Source organism: Bison bison, unplaced genomic scaffold (genome assembly GCF_000754665.1).
Source record: "Bison bison bison isolate TAMUID 2011002044 unplaced genomic scaffold, Bison_UMD1.0 scf7180017864484, whole genome shotgun sequence".
NCBI classification, from domain to species: domain Eukaryota; kingdom Metazoa; phylum Chordata; class Mammalia; order Artiodactyla; family Bovidae; genus Bison; species Bison bison.
In genome coordinates, this window is record NW_011495044.1 from 954,464 (window position 1) to 973,917 (window position 19,454).

The 19,454-nt window shown below is 52.3% G+C and overlaps 1 protein-coding gene across 3 annotated transcripts in view; it reads right to left on the reverse strand.

The window, feature by feature from the left end:
• KDM4A (lysine (K)-specific demethylase 4A) overlaps window positions 1-19,454 on the reverse strand; it is a 40,508-nt gene that overhangs the window by 11,440 nt on the left and 9,614 nt on the right. For all 3 annotated transcript variants that reach the window (XM_010862599.1, XM_010862598.1, XM_010862597.1), the window contains exons 7-16: window positions 18,723-18,826; window positions 18,203-18,340; window positions 17,261-17,511; window positions 16,352-16,551; window positions 15,116-15,489; window positions 6,589-6,709; window positions 3,336-3,517; window positions 1,656-1,860; window positions 1,130-1,206; window positions 410-465 (exon numbers count right to left, since the gene is read on the reverse strand). In XM_010862599.1, coding sequence (XP_010860901.1) covers window positions 410-465; window positions 1,130-1,206; window positions 1,656-1,860; window positions 3,336-3,517; window positions 6,589-6,709; window positions 15,116-15,489; window positions 16,352-16,551; window positions 17,261-17,511; window positions 18,203-18,340; window positions 18,723-18,826 — 1,708 coding nt within the window. The remainder of the gene's footprint in view (window positions 1-409; window positions 466-1,129; window positions 1,207-1,655; window positions 1,861-3,335; window positions 3,518-6,588; window positions 6,710-15,115; window positions 15,490-16,351; window positions 16,552-17,260; window positions 17,512-18,202; window positions 18,341-18,722; window positions 18,827-19,454) is intronic.

Genomic DNA, 19,454 nt, shown 5'->3' on the forward strand with positions numbered 1-19,454 from the left:
GCTGGGCTTCCTCAATGTCCCAACACCCTCCTGAAGGACATGCGCCCTCATTCCCGACAGCCAGGGAGTCTGCTTTGGGAAGGGCTCACAGCCCACAGCCACGGCCACCTCTGCACCAGCCCCACATCTAACCCGTCAGGTCCCCTGTCCACCATGAAGCCCCGGCATCATCTTCACAGGGTCTTCACACCCTCGTGAGTCCATCTTAGCTTCTCCAGAAGGGTATAACTTACAATGCTGCCTCCAAGGGGAAGCTCTGGACTGCCTGGCTTCCCATCTTTAAAATTGGTCTTGGAGATGCTATTTCAGCCCCAAACAGTGTGCTTCCCAAGTCATCATCAGTCATGTGGATGACAGCCCCTACCCTGGCGGCACACCTGCACACGGCTTCAGGGCTCAGAAAACTCACCTGTCATCGTTGGCTCTCTGCAGGGCTCCTCCTCGTAATGAGCACAAACAGCAGTCCTGCCAAGAAGTAGGGGAGGAGGAGTGGTCACCACCGAATTATTAACATCCAATCTGTTCTCCTAGTGACTTCCTTCAGGCAACTGTAGCCTTCACATGAGAAAGCATGGGAGGCCTCGCCTGCACAGCCCCCGGAACCAGGACTCCCCTGCAGGAAGACAGGGAGGCCACTCGGGGCTAAAGTGCACCAATTATTTGCCTGACTTAACCTAATTGTCTTCCCTGTTAATAATAACAACTGAAAGTCATGAACGATACCCTGCTTAGGCTGCGGGCATTACAGGGCTCTGCCTGCCTCCTATGCGGGTACTGCCAGGTTCCAGAGAGGAGTGAAGAATAAAGAGAAAAGCACAAAATGAACATCTGAGCCGTGTTCTGATGCTCTGCCCTGATGGCTCAATTCTTTACAGGGGGCAGTGGTCTGTTCACCAGAGGACCTCTACTCGGTCCTGACACAATGGGGCAAACAGCTTCCAGACGCCATCAGGCCCCGCTGCAGATGGGCAGCAAGCGCGCTCACGGCGGGGGGGTTTATTCTGACAACACTCTCACATCACTGTGTACCGGGTCTTGCTCAGACCGCTGGGGCAGGGTCCACATGAAACACAGTGGCCCTGAGCAAGCGCGTCTCACGGGGAGACAGCGACAGCATGGACGCGCTCACCTCTTCCAGGGCATTGGCTGAACACCGAGAACACATCCAGTCTTCAGAAGCCTTTGCAGGGGGTACCCCGTAGCAACCTAACAGGGACACCGAGGTGAGCAAATTAAACCCAGAGTCAGAAAGCAGACCTGCAGCTCCTCTCCAAATACCCTTTCCCAAAGCGACAAGCAAATCTTACAGAGACCCCTGAATTCTAGCGCCATGGCCCCCACAAATCAGCCATATGGTATGGACCAAAGTCTCAAAAAGTCAGAAACCAGATTCATTGGTACCAACACCCAGTGACCAGCAGGGACTAGTCCCCTCCACGTATCTCCAACCAGGGGGACAGCCCAGGGTGGACAGTACGAGCACAGACCCAAGTCACAGACCCGATCTGACCACTCCAACAACATATAAGCAATCTTTGCACTGGGGGGGCAGTGGGGTGGGGAGCTGGGAGGCTGTCGGGAGACTGAGAGGTGGAAGGACTTGATCAGATGCCCTTGCCCTGAGACTGCATGCAGAGAAGAGGTGAGGCACTCACTGGCGTGGACCCGGACGCTGCACTTCTTGCAGGACACCAGGAGGCTGGTGCCGTCCTCCTCCAGGTAAGGGGTAGACAGGTTGATGTCCGTGCTGCAGCCAGTCGAGGTGAAGCACATTTCTGGAATCAATGGCTTGGTCCTCTGCGTCTGGGGGGCCAAATCTGGAGCGCTGCCACAGCTCTGACCAAAACCTCCAAACTCCACCTAAGGAGGGGGCAAGCGCACACCTCAGGGACCCGACCTGGGTCCTGCACTCCCCACCTGCTCTGTCAGCAGAAAGCTGCTCTCTTCCTGACGGGGCCGGCTATGGCTCCCAGGTGCACAGCCATTATCCCAGAGCTGCTAATTGAAGTTACCTCTAATGACTCAAATTCAATTTCTCACAGCAGCATCAAACAAAGGCCCCCGGGGACAACCGGGAAGAGGAAGAGAGGTAATAGGCAACTGGGACTTCAATCTTTCCCAACCAGACGGTAATAAAATGCACTGAGAGGCTGGCGAGGCTGTTCTTAGGGGCCTCCCTCTGTGCTGCATGGCACAGCACCCCACCCAGAGAGAGGCCCCAGGGCAGGTGCTCCCCCGGGCCAGCACAGATTCTTCTCGAGGCCATGTCAGCAGTCACCTGAGCTGCAACTCTGTCACATGGTTGGAGCCCCACATGCTGTTCCTGGCTTGGAGCCCCTTCGGGAAGAACACTGTGTCCATGTCCTTCCCTTGGCAAAGAGCCTGACTGCGAGGATCTGCGGGCTCTGCCGCTGGATGGCACATACACCCCCTGTTCCAAAGATGGGGCCCAGAAACATGTCAACCCCAAGCCTGTGCCATTCATGGAACGCTGAGCCCCGCTCGACAGATAAATAGCCAGGCCATCTGCCTGCTTCCCGCCCAGTCAAGGACACGTAGTGGACTTTTGGGCTCGCTTTTTGGTCACTGGAAAGAAAGAATGAGTTACTAACTCAAAGTACGTGGGTCTGAAGTTTCATTCTTTGGCAAACATGAACCTGGGGCCCCTGCCCGGCTCAGGGACAGCCACGCCACTCCAACTAGCACACGGGACTGGCTCCCTACGTGCTGTCCTGTGTAGGTCCCAGCTGAGACTGAGCTGGTCCTCTGGCACAGGCTGCTGTGGGTGCCCTTTTGGCCTCCAAGAGCTAGACTCAAAGAGACCCATGATGGTGGAGGCATCAAATGCCCCACGAGTGGGAGGGGCACGGCTGGGCTCAGCCAGGGTGCTTTCCCATCCCTCTTCCTCCTGCAAAGCCCCTACTCTTGCCCCTCCCAAGTGCCTTTCCACTGCTGCCAACATCCACAGTGGCTATGGGCAAGGAAGAAAAGAGACAACGCTGGAGGATCTGATTTAAAGGATCCCCAGTTCTTCAGACTGGCCGGGACGACAAACTACCTAAAAGGAATTATCACTTACTAGAAAGAGCAGATTCCTCAGCAAACAGTGTTGAGTGCCAAAGGGAGCCGGGAATCCCCCAGAGCCCAAGCCACACCCTCTGTTCTTCCCCAGAGCATTCTCAAGTGAAACCCACATGCTCACCTGCCTGGTGAAGCCTTTCCATCCAGCAGGCGGATGGGGCAAAAACACACCCTTCCCAAACTATGTCCCCACCATTAAAGCTAGCTGTCCTGAGTGCTGGCACTGGGTAAACAGAGGGGATACGAGGGCTTACCTGATGGTAAGTCTGAAAGATCATGCAGACAGCGCAATGAGGGGCCTGCTGGGCCATGGCCTCGTTGAACTCTTTCTCAGCCTCAAAATTTGGAGGTCGGTTCTGCCAGAGCTGGCTCAGGGGCTTGGCCCAGGCCTCTGTCTCCTCAGCCTCCTCCTCGGGGGTCAGCTGTTCTGGTAGCTCTAGAGGAGGAAGCAGAGGTGTGAGTCAGGCAGGCAGCACCAGCCTTGCTCTGTGGCTCCGCCTGGAGAGCCGAAGAGCTCAGCTCAAGCTGGGACCTTCCGGTTCCAGGTCGGGACTAACCCGAGAACCTGTGGGTGACAAAGGCCAAGGGCAGGGGTGATTTTCAAAGGACTCCGCCAGAATTTGGATGGTCTTATGGGGAGCCCTGCAATCTGTGGCTACAACTCCTCCAATGACCTCCTCACTTTTTTCCGGACAGGACTGCCTTCCAAGAGACCCTGGAGACCTATGTTGAGCAGCCCAAGGAAAGCTCTGGAACATACGACACAAGCTACCCATTTATCTGTTTATTCCTTGCAACTCAAGCTCAGTGCAAACAAACAGTTATCTCCTCCACCTTCAATCAAGTTTAATCCAAAGGGATCTGGCAGCTGCCATGCATGTGATCTCAGTGAAGGCGACCGTAGTGGACTGCAGTTAAAATCGACCCCTACAAGCTCCATCAATCAGGCCTAAACAGGAGACATGGTGCCAAAGTCCAAGCACACGTTTTCCATATCCTAGTCAGAACAAGAGTGATCGAGACAGGAACAGAGAAACAGAAACAGACCACTCACAATCACCAGAGAAAAATGACCACACACACACTTGCTGTGCTTACACAACCAAAAGCGGCCAAGAGCCACTCTACTTGTGAATACTGAATAAACGATGAAAAAGTTCAATAGTTTAGTGAAAACTGTAGGAACCAAAATTTCACAGCTTTCCTAGATAAAACCTCATTAGGCTGTACAGTTTAGGCACTCACTATGCGCTTCACTAAATGCCTCAACTAAAAAAAAAAAGTTTTAAGTGGAGAGAAGGGTGTGCGAGACTAAGAGACTGAAGAAACTCCTAAATGCAATGTATGACCCTAGTTTGGTTCATACTGGTTTAGAGGAAAGAACACATTTTTAGGATGAGCAGGGAAAGATGACTATGGACTGAGAATCAGAGGGTATTATGAAGTTACTCCTGACTTTCGGAGGTCAAGTGTTTACACAGGAGATGATCCTACGTAGAAGATGCCTGTTGGTTCACTTTAAATGAAAAGACTTGATAATTACATCTTACTTTCAAATGACACAGCAGATATGTATGCCCATAGGTAAACAACGCATGCGTGCATGGGGAGTCGCTTCAGTTGTGTCCAACTCTTTGTGAGTCTATATAGACTATATGGACTATAGCCCAGCAGGCTCCTCTGTTCAAGGAGTTCTCTCCAGGCAAGAATACTGGAATGGGTTCCCATGCCCTCCTCCAGGGGATCTTGCTGACCCAGGGGTCTCTTGCGTTTCCTGCACTGGCAGGCAGGTTCTTCACCACCAGTATCCCCCGGGGAGCCCAAACAATGTACAGGGAGAGATAAAGCAATTATGGCAACACAGTGTTCTTACTCTTTCAATTTCTCTACATTTAGTTTTTTAAACATAAAAAGTTAGACAGGTGTATATCATGATCTCATTCACATTATCAGAAAAAGACACACGTGGACGTAATTTAACACCTGACTAGGACAGTTGGAACAGTGACACACTGAAGTGTTCAGAGCGGTCCTCTCTATAGAGTCATCTTTCCAGCTTTTCCAGCTTTCCCAGTTTTCTTTAGTCTGCACTGCTTTAGCGCACTGGGGAAAAATCAGAAGTGAGGCTGTTGCCAACCTAGAGGTCCTGAAGCCCCCACCAGGGCTGGAGAAAGACCACAGAGGACTTCTGAGACTCTAAATCGTGCTCTCGAGAGGCTTTCCCCACCCAGCTCACCGTGATCCTCTATCAAAGGAGAAGAGCAAAGGTGGGCGTCAACATCACAGCAGAGAGGGAACATGGGGCTTGTGGAGCAGGGGCAAGGGCTGACTGAGGAGCCTCTGGGCCTTCCCACCCAGCCCCGGGCGTGGGCAAGGACAGGACAGGGAAGGACGGGGCACCAGTCAACAGTAACAAGGGGCCTAGTCACTGCGGACCTCGGAGGCTCTGCCAGCTCCAGGCAGCACAGGAGGCCACGCTGTACTGATGGCTATCACGCTCTGGGCTGCAAGTCTCCTCCAGTGCATCCCTGCCTACTCCCCTGTCTCCTTCACCGCCTCTTCTTCCTCAGTCCTCCCAACCCCAGCCTCTACGCCCCCTCCCTGAGTGGCCCCCCTTAATAAAGATATAAATACCCCCTCCACCCTCCACGGTCTACATCTTCCCTAGACACTGAACATAGGTCTCCAAACCCAACCAACTCTAGAACCTAGGGAGGCACTCAGCTCAGGCTTCCCCGTCCCACCAACCTATCCTCCCCATGGGGTCACCAGGTCCTCTCCATATTCCTAGTTCAGACCCCTGGACCTCACAGAGGCTGCGACAAAAGCCCTCTGCTCCTTCTAAACACAATCATTAGGAACAATCTTTCTAATGCATATCAGGCCAAGCCCCTCCTCTGGCGAAACACTTCCAGGGCTCAGAGCGCCCAAGGCAAATTCTTCACTCATGAGAAGTAGCTCACAACTACCTCATTCCTCCTCCTCCTCCTCCACGCCCTGGCTTGGCTCTGAAAACCCAGCCACAGTGGGCTGGCTCCTCTGAATATACCTCCCTGCCTGTCTTCACGCCAGGGTTAGTTACTCGCACTGTCCCCTCCGCCTGGATCACCACCTCCTCCTGTTAGATCAGTCAACTACCCCGTGGGCTTCCTGAGGGCATGGACATATCTTAGCTTAATCTATGTCTCCACACATCCAGCACAGGGCCCTTGGCATCAGTGATAGAACCTGCTCCCCTGAACAATCAGCCACTCCTTCCTAAGAGAAGCGAAGGAAGAATCTGCGTGTTACGATCCCGCAATAGGCAAATTCCAAGACACCCGAACCTATAGTGAAATCTGAGAATAAGTCTGATACCCTGAAATCCAGCCCTCTGCAAGGAATACCTGGGGGGAACAGCTAAGCCACAGGTCCACCCCGGCCCTCCGCGTGGCTTCCCGAGGTCCTGGAGGAGGTCCTGATGTGCTTAGAGCCTTTCCTCTGGAGATGAGTGAAACTACCACTTACCATCATCGCTGACGCAGTCCTGCAACACGAGCGGGTGGTGGCGGGGGAGCTTGCTTAAGGGCTGACGGCGGCCCTTGGACTTCTTACTCTCTTCCAGGGAAAACATATATTCATCCGCAACCTGGGCAAACCACAAGAAGAAATCAAGTTGGCCTTCCCGCCACTTGGGGACACAGCAGAAGTCAGTCTTACAGTGGAAACCAAAGGAAAGAGCAGGGCAGAGAGACTCAAAGGAACAAATATAAAACCAAACATGGAAAACACCTGTCTTAGAAGAAGCTAAAGTGACAAGTGTCATGCAAATCAGCCAAACCAGGATTGTGTAAACCATTTTTGGATTTAGTAAGTGTGGATCTCAGAAACAGGGTGAAACAAACGTACCTAAAACAAACCTGCTCCAGCTCTAAAGAAGAGCCGCGCCCCTCCCTGAAGCTCACTGACACGAGGCTGTGTCTGAGAGCCCAGACAGGCACTGGAGGCCCCGTTCCTTGGACAAGAAGGCCAGCAGCAGCTGTTATAAAGTGCTGGGCACCTGGGCCATCTAGGTTTGAAAGGCCCGAGCACAAGCAAAGCAGAGAGGAGTAGCCGACCCATTAAAAAGAAAACAGGCCACTTCCCCTGCACCTTCAAGACCTCAGCTCTAGCTGACACTATTTGTTCCTCTTCTCCAGAGAACACCAGCCAGGACAGAGCACACCTCTGAAACCCTGGCCTGCTGCAGAGAGAAAGGCTGATTTAATGTTGCATTTACATAATGTCAGAGCAAATGTGAGTAGGTTTAAAGTATAAGGACTCAATCAGTAATAATACCACATCAGAGTTTCCTTCTAATCGATATGTTTAAAACTTGGTTGTACTGACTTTAGGAGACACGGGTTATGGCAAAACCTATTGAACGAGGACCTGAGGCCTGGAAGAGGCCCACTCTGCAACTGTGACAGAAACCAGAGCTTTAGAGTGCTGCAGAGAAAGGGCAGCATCACAGTGCCCCCTCGGAGAAGGGACACTGGACCTGCAGACTCCATGTGCCACTACACAGAGCCCCAGGACGTAGGGGTCACACTTGAAAACGTCAGGAAAAAACCAAATGCTGAGCACAGGGCCCTAAATTGAGTGTCTGTTTGCCCACTCATTTAACAAACATTTACCAAGACATACTGAGTCCAAAGGCCTGCAGGGGAAGGTAGGTGCGATAAAACATGCCCCCAGGGCGTGCTCCCTAGCTTGACCCAAGCAGTGATGCTCAGGGCGGCACGCAGTGATGTGGAGAAGTGAGACGAAGACTATCACAGACTTCATCAGACCAGAACTACACCAGCAGTCTAAAGCGGCGCCTTCCAAAATGTACACCAGGAAGGGGCCATGAAAGCTGCCACTGGAGTGAACAGGTTGGGGCTCCAGGCCGCCTCCATTCTGACCACAAGACCCCTGCTTCTGATTTACATTTTTTAAGTGAGTAAGAGGTCATGTAAGGAGGGTGTTCTTCGGCTCAGCAGACTGGAAATACCCACCAAATTTATTTGATAGTGTAATCATGAAAATAAAAAATGTAGGGATATGCACCCAATGCGTGTATACTTACTGATGAGTTATATATAGTAATGTACTTATACACACCTTAAAACAGACTGAAAGGATTAAAAATAAAGTTCCATTATTTGATTCCTGCTCCTCCATTATCTTCTTGCACCCCCTACTATGAAGATTACTTAGATAACAACCCTAAAAGTGAGTTATGGCAAAGACCAGGAAGTACAGGTGTGAGAATAAACGGAGCAGAGGTGGTGAGGATTTCTGGCCTGGGTCTCCCGGGTGTCCAAGGTGAGATACTAAGAAGGCTCCTGTGGATGAGAGGGGAGTGGTTAACAAGCCAAGTTAAACGCGCTCCGTATGGTACACACAACCCGTCTGTGGGTCCTTCATTTGGAAATACCCAGGGGGCAAGAAGGAGAAGGCAATGGCAACCCCCTCCAGCACTCTTGCCTGGAAAATCCCATGGACAGAGGAGCCTAGTAGGCTGCAGTCCATGGGGTCGCTAAGAGTCCAACACGACTGAGCGACTTCACTTTCACTTTTCACTTTCATGCATTGGAGAAGGAAATGGCAACCAACTTCAGTGTTCTTGCCTGGAGAATCCCAGGGATGGGGGAGCCTGGTGGGCTGCCGTCTATGGGATTGCACAGAGTCGGACACGACTGGACTGAAGTGACTTAGCAGCAGCAGGAGGGGGCAAGAAGAAATTCAGCCTGGGAGTTCAGAAAGGAAGTAAGAGCAAGACCTGTGGATCTAGGAATCCTGGACATCAGGCTCAGAATTTAAATGATGAAGTGAATGAGATGATCAGTGGAAGATAAACTGACTGGAGGCCATGCCTTCCAGGACAGGAGAAAGAAGAAGAAAGGAGATCCTGGGGAGAGGGGGGTTTCCTCAAGGGGGAAATCCACAGTCCAGACTACAGAAGAGCAGTGGCCAAGGGACTCAGCAACTGGGAGGTGCCAGGACTATTTTAGAGATAAACTCCAGTAGATACACAATAAGGAACCAGGGAGCGAATGCCATCACACAATTTTTGAGAAGATAAAGGGAAGGAATGAGATGACAGCTGAGAAGGAAATTTCCTTCAATTGTATTTTAAGAAAGGGGATTTGAGTATGGTTTTACTAGTGAAGAAGCTTGTCCCCCAAAGATGCACAGTCCGAATCCCTGTGAATACATTAGATTAACAGGACAAAGAACTGTTAGATTGCTAATCAGATGACCATCATCCTGGATTGTCTGGGTGGGCCCCATGTATTCAAATGCTGCTTAACAATCGAAGAAGGTAGCAGAGGTCAAGGTCAAAGTGATGTGACTTGGCCAGATGTTGCTGCCTTCAAAGGTGGAAGGAAAGGGTCAGGGACAAGCAATAAGGATGCCCTGTGGAAGCTGGAAAGGGCAAGGAAAAGGACGCCCCCAGAAAGGAAGGCAGATACCTTGCCTTTAGCACCATGAGGCCCATTTCAGACTTCTGAACTGAAGAACCGGAAGAAGGCAAATTAGAGTGAAGATGCTAAATTTGTGTCCCTTGTTAAAGCAGCCACAGAAAATGCACATGGCGGGAGGAGGTGGAGATTAATCATTTTACAGGCAAGCAAAATGCCTCTCATTCACTCCTGGAGGAGGCAGAGGGGTCAGGACCAAGAACACCAGAATGTGGCTCCGGGAAAGGAGGCTGCCTCTGTCCACACCTCTTTAACCAAAGTGCCTACTGCACACTCGAGATGCGCCCAGAGGACCATGCCTGCTGCTGGGCGATGCAGAAACAGTGAGACATGACCCAGCCAGAGTCTAAAGCTGCCCTTCCTGCTACCATCGCTCTGCCTCTAACCAAAGCAGTCGCATCTATCCATATTGAACATCCTTCCACATTTTCACCGCCTCTGGCTAAATACTCTTCCCGATTCTGCCTTTCCCTGCAATGTACTCCAATTTCTAAATGCCCGTAGGAACAGAACTGGGCTCAAACCCTGTTTCAACCAATTAACCACATGAGCCAGGGCCAGTGGCAACCCAGTGACTAGAGCAGGTGAAGAGCACTGTGCCCAGAGCCCTTGGTGAGGAGAGGGTCGGAGAGCATGCCAGGTCTCCCAGGCCCTGCCAGCAAGGGGGCTGGAGCTCCAGGCTCCCGGAGTTCCTTTATCCCTTCATGTGAGCAACCAGGTCAAGGTCAATGTTCCTGATGGGGCTGGTTCTGTACAGAGAAGAACCAAGCGTTCTCTCTCCTTCTTCGGGGAACTCACTTTTTCAAAGCAGCCTGAACTGACAAGAACTTCTGCAGCAGGCTCATCACTGTGCAAAGACTCAGGTGGTGGGGGTTCAGCAGCCAGTCACCGGGGCCCTTTCACCAAGGCCCCGATACAAGAGGCGGCACACAAACTGAATGACAAGCGGGCCAGATAACACTTTGAGGGATACTTAAAGCATGGGGACGGAGCCCACCAGGGTGTTCTTCAAAGCCCAGCTGTTTCCAAATATAGACACAATGCTCTTGGACCTCTCCAGGGATGGGCAGAGTGTCTCAGCTTCTGCCCAATCCTTGACTGTCAGTCCGTCATTCTGCCCAGTGAATCAGCCCTCATGTCAGTTCCTAACTGGAGCTACACTTCCCTTCATTCCACCCCTATTTACAGAGGCTCCTGGGCTAAGCCCTGGGGACCACATTGATGCCTCAAGAAGCAAGGCTGAAGGTGGCCCAGGGCCTGGTTCCTAGCAGTGCACCTTCACTAGCCTGGGACAACCGCACTGAGACCAAGACAGCAACACAGACAAGGAGCAAAGTGCTAGAGAGACTAAAGGAGGCAGGGAAGCAGCTGGGAAGCGACTAGTGGCCTGTGAAAAGGGCCGTGTCCCCGTAAGCAGGGGCCTGTTACTGGACAAATGGCCTCTTCCCCCCTCCAAAGCCTGGTGCAGGCAGGACAGCGGTGTGAGGCACCAAGAAGCAGTAGAATGGCATTTTATGTCATGCACATATTACAATTAAAAACCCTCTTGCAGCCATCCCCTCGTCTCCTGCCTCTGCTGGAAACCACAGCACTCGCTCCTGTCAGAGCACCCCCATTATCTTCCATCACTCCCTCTTCAACACAGGCCCACTCGGTAGGCTGCCACTGTCTTCCATGCTCTCCTCCCTGGCTCTGCACACACCACCCTCTCCTAGTTCTCCAAACCTCTGGCGCTCTCTTCTCATTGTCCTTCTCCTTCCCGAGCCTTCCACCTCTACCCACACTGCGAAAACTGCTCTCCACGCCCCACCGGGGAGCTCTTCCACACCCGACACCCTCCAGGTGGAGAGGATTCCCCCATCTACCCATCTCGGGCGTGTGTGTGCACATCTCCACAGCCTGCCGCACACGCAGGTGGCATTTAGCATGCCCCAGACTGCACTCACGTCCCGAGCCACAAACTCCCCTTCACTTTTTTCTGTGACTTTCACCCGCCACAGACACACCCCTGTCCATCCGGTAAGTAACACAAGCCAGAATCCCAGGTCACCGCATGGTGCCCTCCCACTCCTACCTTCCAAGTAGCGGCCCCAGACCCCCAGCCCCCATCACACAGCTCAGGTCCTTACCATCTCTCAGATTAAGAAGCAGGTTCCAAACTGATTTCCCTATTGCAAACCCTTTTTTTCCCCTCCTGTCCTCAAGTATTTAATTACAAAAACAACATGGTATTCATAAAAGTATTCAAACAATTTATAAACGCAGGAAGTGAAAATCATCCATAATCCCACCTTGAAGAGAATCTCTACTGTTTCTAATTTTGCCTCCTTCTTCCCCAAAAAACCTTTACATTGCTTCCAAGATGATCTTCCGAAACATCAACACAAAGCTAAAAGAACACTTCACAGACAGTCCAGAAACTGACGGAGTTCCTTGAGTCAGTGATAGGGGGTCAGAAGGGCACAGCCCTAGATCAAGGCAGAATTAAGACATATAATAAACAAATGTCAGGTGTAAGACTAATTAAATGTCGATTCAAACAAACCTACTGTCAAATACATTTTGTTTAGACTACTGGGGAAACTGATTGCGAACTGAGTATTAGATGATGCTAGAAAATTTCTGTAATTTTGTTAGGTATAATAACAGCATGGTGATTAAAACACACCCACATTTTTCAGAGATACACACTGAAGCAGGAAGAAAATTGCATGGCATCCATGTCATGATTTGCTTGCTATATAATACTTCAGGAAATTAAAAGGACAGATGAAGCATATGGGGCTTCCAAAATATTAACTGTTAGATCTCAGTGATGGTGATGAGTATTTGTGGTTTGCTGTATTACTCCATATGTATCTTTGTGCATCAAAAAAAAAAAAAGAAAAAGACATGTTACAGAAATTTTCACTCTCCAAAAACACATGTCAGGTAAACTTCCACTGCCCCCTCGCCCTGTCACTGAAGTCGAGTCTCAGAGAACAGGCAGAGGTCTAGGACGGGCCTCCTGACACCCTCCACCCACACCTCCCAAGGCCCTCTCGTCCCACTGAGACCAACAAAACCACTGTGGACCCCAACCTGCCCTGATGCTGGCGTGAGCCCCAGCTCCAAAGAGAACCCTCTCCCCCACCAGACTCACACTCCTGCTAACCTCCTTCTCCTGCCGTCCCTGACCCCTTAGCCCAACCCCGGGCCGAGCTGCACACTTCCACCACGTGTGCTGCGACGCAGATCACCAGGGACTAGCACTCCCTGCTCGCAGCTGTCTGCTGGCCTCGACGACGAGCTCCTTTGAAGGTACCACCCTAGCCCAGAGCAGGCACACAAACCACTACAGGGTAAAGAGAAGAGGTCAAGCAGCCGAGACGTATCAGTGACTCTGAAGTACTTCAAAGACGCCAGCACGTCAAGGGGGAGGTGGTAGAGACGGCAGGTGACGAGAGGAGAAAAGGTGTTCAGGCTGCAGCCGAGAAGCCCACACACGAGCGAAAAGGAACCAGGAAGACACACAGTGGTTTGGGAGCAGGGGTCACACAGAGAGGCGTGTTAAGAGAGAAGCCTCCTCTCCCAGCACGTTTCCATGGGAGGAGTCCTGGCTTTGGCTTCAGTGGGATCTGCCTCTCACAGAGGGACTGCACTGCTGCCTGTGTGCACAACACGCCGAAGGACACAGACTGGGGCTTGTCTGTCCCTGGGGGGGGGGGCCTGAGCGGCCCAGGGCTGCCTGTGACCACACGGGTCATCTCTCTAACTGAGGGTAAACAAGCAGCAGGGCTACTTGGCCACGGGTCAAAAACCACTCTCCTCAACCATTTTAACTGGTGACAAAATGACATTCTGAGCTCCATATGCCCACGTCCTGTATCCAATTTTACGGGTTCCTAATTTGGAAGAGAAAAAAAAAAAAGGCTGTTATTTATTTACTGCCCTGCTACCACCTAAAAAAAAAAAACGCAACCCTAGAAAAAACTTGACTCCATGGTAAGATTAATAATATATAATTAATAACTATATACATATTAATATATGGCCTCAATGCTGTAAAGTATTTACTCTCTAGTACGTCCTTGCTATTGTTAGCAGCTTCTGTGGTTGCACATCAGGAGGACGGTCCACAAGGACAGTGTGGCTTGCGCAGACAGCAAGATGCACAAGAGCGCACAGAGCTTGGTGAAGCGACTGGGATGCTGCCACGAGGAACAGAAGGGGCTCTGCTTTCCAAGGGGAAGAGCCCTCGCTTGTAGAAGTGACCACAGGAGAGCAGGGAATGGGGGTCAGAGGCAATGGGAAAGCAGGGAAGGAGACACAGGGGTCACTGGCTCACCAGACTGCACCACGCATGAGAGGGAAGGGGGACTCCACATGGAGAAACAGCATCTACAGAAACTGAGCCCGAGATGCAGAAAAAACAGAAAGAAAAATCATACGGGTGTTAAAGACAAGAGGCAAACTAACCACAGAAACGCACTGCTGAAAAATTAGGAGAATTTGAATATGGATAAAGCATTAGTACTTCAGGCAAAGAAAAGATAAAGCCAGCACGTCAAATGTTAATACACAGAGATAATGCACGCACACCGGGATAATGTGTGCACACAGGGGGCTCGTGACAGTTTTCTGTTTGTGTATAGTTTAACAATGCTTTGGAATAAAAACTTCGGAGGAGAATGGATACACACGGATGGCTGAGTCGCTCTGCTGTCCAGCTGAAACTATCACAAGACTGTTATTCGGCTATACTCCAAAACAAAATGAAAAGTTTTTTTAAAAAGCAAATAAAAACTTCAAAACGACAAATTTTCCAAAGGTGAAGGGAACAGGGAATCGAGGAGAGCTTCTCTGTGCTCACTCCTACAATCTGCCAGTGGCCCCACCTCAACCCTCAGCCCAGATGCAACTTCACCACAGGCTATGAGGCTGGACAGAGAGGTCACCTGGGCAGGCCTGAGTTGGGCTGTACCCCACATGGCCCTGCTGTACCCCACGCAGACTCACCAAGCGCCTTTCTACACAGAACAAACAGAAAACACAGCTTCTGGCAACAGCATGTTCTGGGAGGAAGCCTGAGCAAACATGTCCCTGTTGACAGCTCTGGGATTCATCCTGGTCTCCAAAGGGATGCTGGCAGCAGTGTCATACTAGGAGGGGGAGGATGAACACGGGGAGTGGCCGGAAAACTCCCAGGGCAGCCCAGGGTAAGAAAGGCCACGTCATTCCAACCCTCAAACGCCAGGCTGCAAACACTGCTGCTCTAACCCTGCGCCACGAAGGCCAGGAGGGTCAGAGTATGTGCCCCGCTCAACTGAAGATCCACTGAGGGTGGCCAGGGAAGCCACAAAGCCATTCTGTGGAGCAATAGTCACATAGAGATAACAGGGAAGGAAAAAAAAAGCCGTCCCAGCAAAAAACAAACTAAAGAGACCCAAAGCCACCTGGCTTTTGCTTGACACAACTGCAGGCTGGAGGTCCATCCTGAGGGTCTCCTCTTGCCACTGGGGACCCTGCAGGAGCCCACCCCCAGTGGCCCACCCCAGCACCCATACCTCGGCCAATTCCCTCTCACTGATGCTCCGGGTGGCGCCCCCTTTCTTCCTGGCGCACGGCTCTCCTGGAAGGACCCTGCCATCCCCTCTGGCGTAGCTGTGCACAGTGAGGACTCCGGTCTGCCCTTGGGCTCGGCAGGACAGAGGCTCGCTGGTTTCAGAATCGGAAGAAACAGAATCCTGTGAAGAACCGGAGCCCAGGCTGGAAGACGATTTCTTTTTGGAGCCTGAGAAGACGAGGCGTCCAAGAGAAGCTGGGTTCACAGAAAGGTCCAAGACAGCTGCTTCATGCTCCTCTTCCTCGTCCTCGTCGTCCTCTTCCAGCTTGACGTTTTTAAGCTCTTCAAATTTAACTTCAGTGGAGTCAGAATAATCTGAAACACAAGACACGTTGGACGGAATCCACTCCCTCCTGCACATCTCAACCCCGAGAGAGGGGCACAGACCAAAGAACATGGGTGCTGAGGAAGGCCTGGTTTCCAACTCTGGCTCCACCGTAACGGGGGTCCCCTGCACGATCTGGGGCCAGCTGCCTCAGCCTCTCTGGGCCTCTGGTTTCCTCCTCTGTGATGTGAGGATGCTGCTGCTTCCCAAGCCCAGCACACAGCACACGGCAGCTGTCCCTTCCCCAGAAGTCCCCTCAGCTCAGCAGAGACCCAGCGAGCCAGGCCGGGAAGTCTGCTCCATGGAAGAAGCTGTGCCCACAGTGCTGATGGCTCCCAGCACCCACCCGGAGCAATTCTGTCCACGCAGAGGTCCCCCAAGCTGGGCCTGACCCGAGGCTGACACCTGCTCCTTCCAGATAAATCTACCCTTGATAACCGTCCGTGGGAAGGCTTTCAAACACGGTGCTGGACCACGTCGTCCCTTCCTGAAATACCAATGGCCCCTCGGGCCCCCAGTGAGCAAGCTCTCAGATGGCAGGTAGGCAGTCCCCATGCTGTCTCATCCCACGTCTCAGGGAGAAGCTCCTGTGGCACACCTGTCTCCTCCCCTTCCCGCCCCCTGCTCAAATCACAGGATACCATGGCCAGCTCCCTCAACAGCTGTGGGCCTTCCCCCACGTCCCTCCGTGACCCTAGGTGTCCCCACCCAGAGCGCTTCCCACACCCCGGTCACCATCTGCTCACAGACCCACCTCCCTCATGTCATGCCTGCGACCTTGCAGTGATGTGGCATCCAACATAGAACAGAACACTTAGGGCTGTGGGGGAAAAAATACCACAACCAACTCACCTGGGAAGGTGAGGCTGTCCTCGACTTGGCGCACGGAGCTGTGGGTGGGCCTCACGGGAGAGAGGGCGGCCTGGCACTCCGCCATGTCATACTGTCCGGAGCCCAGCTCCTCCTTGGGGAAGAGCTCGCTCTGACTCACCTCCTGCGGGATTTCAAGACAAACGCGGTGCCTCTTTGTCCCGATCCGGTGCTTGGCCAGGCTGCAAAGAGGAGGGCACGCTTTTTAAGAGCCAGTGTGTATATCCGCTTACACAAACACATCCCCACGCAACCTGACAGGAGCCGCCAGAGCCTGCTTCACACTCTGGAGCCACCCAAGACTGGGGACCTCACGGCCCCGAACCTGTTCCATCAAGTGCAGTTAGGGATGTCGTCGCCCCGCCTCACAGAGCCGACACGAGGCTTGGGAAAAGCTGTGCTGAGCATGCGCAGAACACCTGCGTACAGCAGGTCCCCCTGTGAACGTTCCTCCTCTCTTCCCCACACAGCCCCAGGCGGGGGGGACTGCTGAGGACAGGTCCTCTGGCCGAGACACTGACGACACTGCCCCTTGCCCTCACCAGTCCCATTCCCTGCATCACTCTCTCCTTTATAAAAAACCCTCAAGCGGCAGCGAGAAGGTGGGCTTCTCTGGCTCTGAGGGAGCCACACCCCCACAGACATGTGAGCCTCCCTCTGGGTGACTATGGCCCAAGGAGAGGTGCCATCACCTCTGCGTGCAGCATGAGGAAGGGTCTGAATACCTGAGGATTCTGGAGCCTGCACCAAGAACCTTCCCTCAGCTGTGCTCAAACACCCCGCTCAGAAGCAGCCCCTCAGCAGGTGAGGGGACCTACCAGACACTCCCCTACTCCACCCCACCTGACCCCACCCCACCCAGGCAGCTGGGCCCAGGGGCTTCGGGGTTACCTCCTCTTCAGGTCGCCCTCCTCTCCATCCTCCACCCCCTCCGTCTCCTCCTCCTCTGGGCAATCCTCCTCCTTCCGGGCTCTCAGGGCCAGTTCACTCTCCTTAAGAAACTCGGCTGCTTCTGGTGTGGGCAGAGTGTGGTCGATGACGGTGCTGTCCTTCCCAGCTTTCCAGAGCTTGTATCTTTCTGGCTGGAACTTCCTCACAAACACGTCCATGGAGATCTTCACCATGTCCTTCCTGCAGGAGCACTGTCGCAAGGCGCCAAAGCGGTTCCAGGTGAGACCCTTCCCCAGCTCCCCCCACCCCCCTCTCCCACCTTCTCCCACCAAATGGAAAAAGAGAACAGTTTCAGGCTGAACTGTTTGGGTTCACAGGCTGAGGGCATCGCGTCCATGCAGAGCCTTCACACATGAAAGGAAGCAGGAGAAAAGGCTGGAGGACGCATGCCACTGGGGCGAGTCAACTGGGACGCTAGCCAGGGTGCGTGGAGAACAGTTAAGAGACAAGGCTCAGCGTTAAACCCGGGAGGGTCAACGTCCACCTGCCCTCTGCCACCTATTCAGGCCAGGACCTCGGCAGCAAGTCTACTCCCGGCCAAACATCCAGCCTTGCTGCTTCCTTAAAGGGAAGCCCATCAGATTTCTCCTCGATGGCGAACACCCAGAGCGGCTAGAGCAAGAAACAGCACTGCGTGTGTGGGTGCAGTGTTAATGCCCAACGAACTCAAGCACGGAAACCTCATTTTATACAACTCAAATCTAAACCAGTTTTTAAACATTCTCTGTGAACACAAGATGCTGGTACTTTTGCACATTCCCTGCCACTCCGTTTCTCAATTCCAGCAGCTCAAAGAAACACCAGCCAGTGTACCTAAGAAGGCTGGCTGGCTGGCTCAGCTGTTTTTAGACACAGTTATTATGAAGGAAACAGTGGACTTACCAGCACAGCTTGTTTGCCATACTCGATCCACCGTCGGGTAGCAAAGTTGGTGGATTCGGCACAGTTGAAGCCGTGGTTAAAGCCAGCATGGTAGCCGTAAGGGAAAGTGATCATAAATTCTCCGGCTTCCTGAGTCACCTGAACAAGAGCAAACAGGAAGCAGTTGAAGGGCAGGAATGCTGGACTCCAGCTCAGCCAGCACTCAGTGACCAGGGACAGGTCACAAAGCCTGTAGGGGTCTTAGTGTCTTCTGCAACATGCCAAGTCCCCGCACATCAGACACCATGACTGTAATTAATGACTCCTCTGGATTAACGCTGTTCAAGGGGGCTGGACCCTCCTCTGGCAGCAGGAAGGCGGGAACCCACCTCTAATGCACTGAAATCAAAAGGTGACACAGATTAGTCCTGGCCCATACCTGGTACAGAGGAGCAAGTAGAATAAAGCTACCTGTGAAACACACGCCAGAAAGAGTGGTTTCCATGTAAGCCAAGGACTGCTGTGTGCGCAATCCGCTCACCTTGTCAAAGGGAATTCCGTATTTCTTCAGCATTAAAGGAGAAATCAAGGTCATCTTATGGCGGAGAAAAGCCTCACAGCTTTGAGCACTGCCTGGGAAAAAGCCTGTTTAATTGAAAACGGGTAGTTAATACACGGCTCCACACTGGCTATGTAACCCTGGAGTCACTACTTCACACAGCACATCTCGTCTAAATGTAAGGAGGATGAATCACCAAGGTGATCGCCACAGATTATTCTAGCTCCAGGCCAGTCCTAGCGTTCTATGATGAGGCTCTGGACTGTCCCCGGTGTAGTGGTCATCAAATCCTGCTTGGGGGATTACCCTGGCAGCCTCTGTTCTCACAGAGTTTTAAAACTACTTAGAGCCTTTCTCCATTCACCAGGACCCTCAATCTTCTGTAAGTAACACATCTAAGTACAAATGACAAGCGCTTGTGAAATAGTCTCTCTAGAGGTACAAATCTACTAGAGTCCACTTACAAGAACCAAAGCATGAGATGCAACTTTGACTTGACCAACTGGGGTTCTGGCAAAAGAACCAGATCCAAGGTGACCAGTACACTATCCCTGGTCAAACAAACCCATGCATGATGAAAGTGAGGCAAAGACAGTCTAACGCTTACTAAGCCCCTTCCCAGGACAAAGTGGGAAAGGCTGTGATTTCAGCTGCTCTGAGACGTACCCAAACTGGCAGTCTGGCTCACCCCCCACGTGTGGGCCTAAGAAAGGA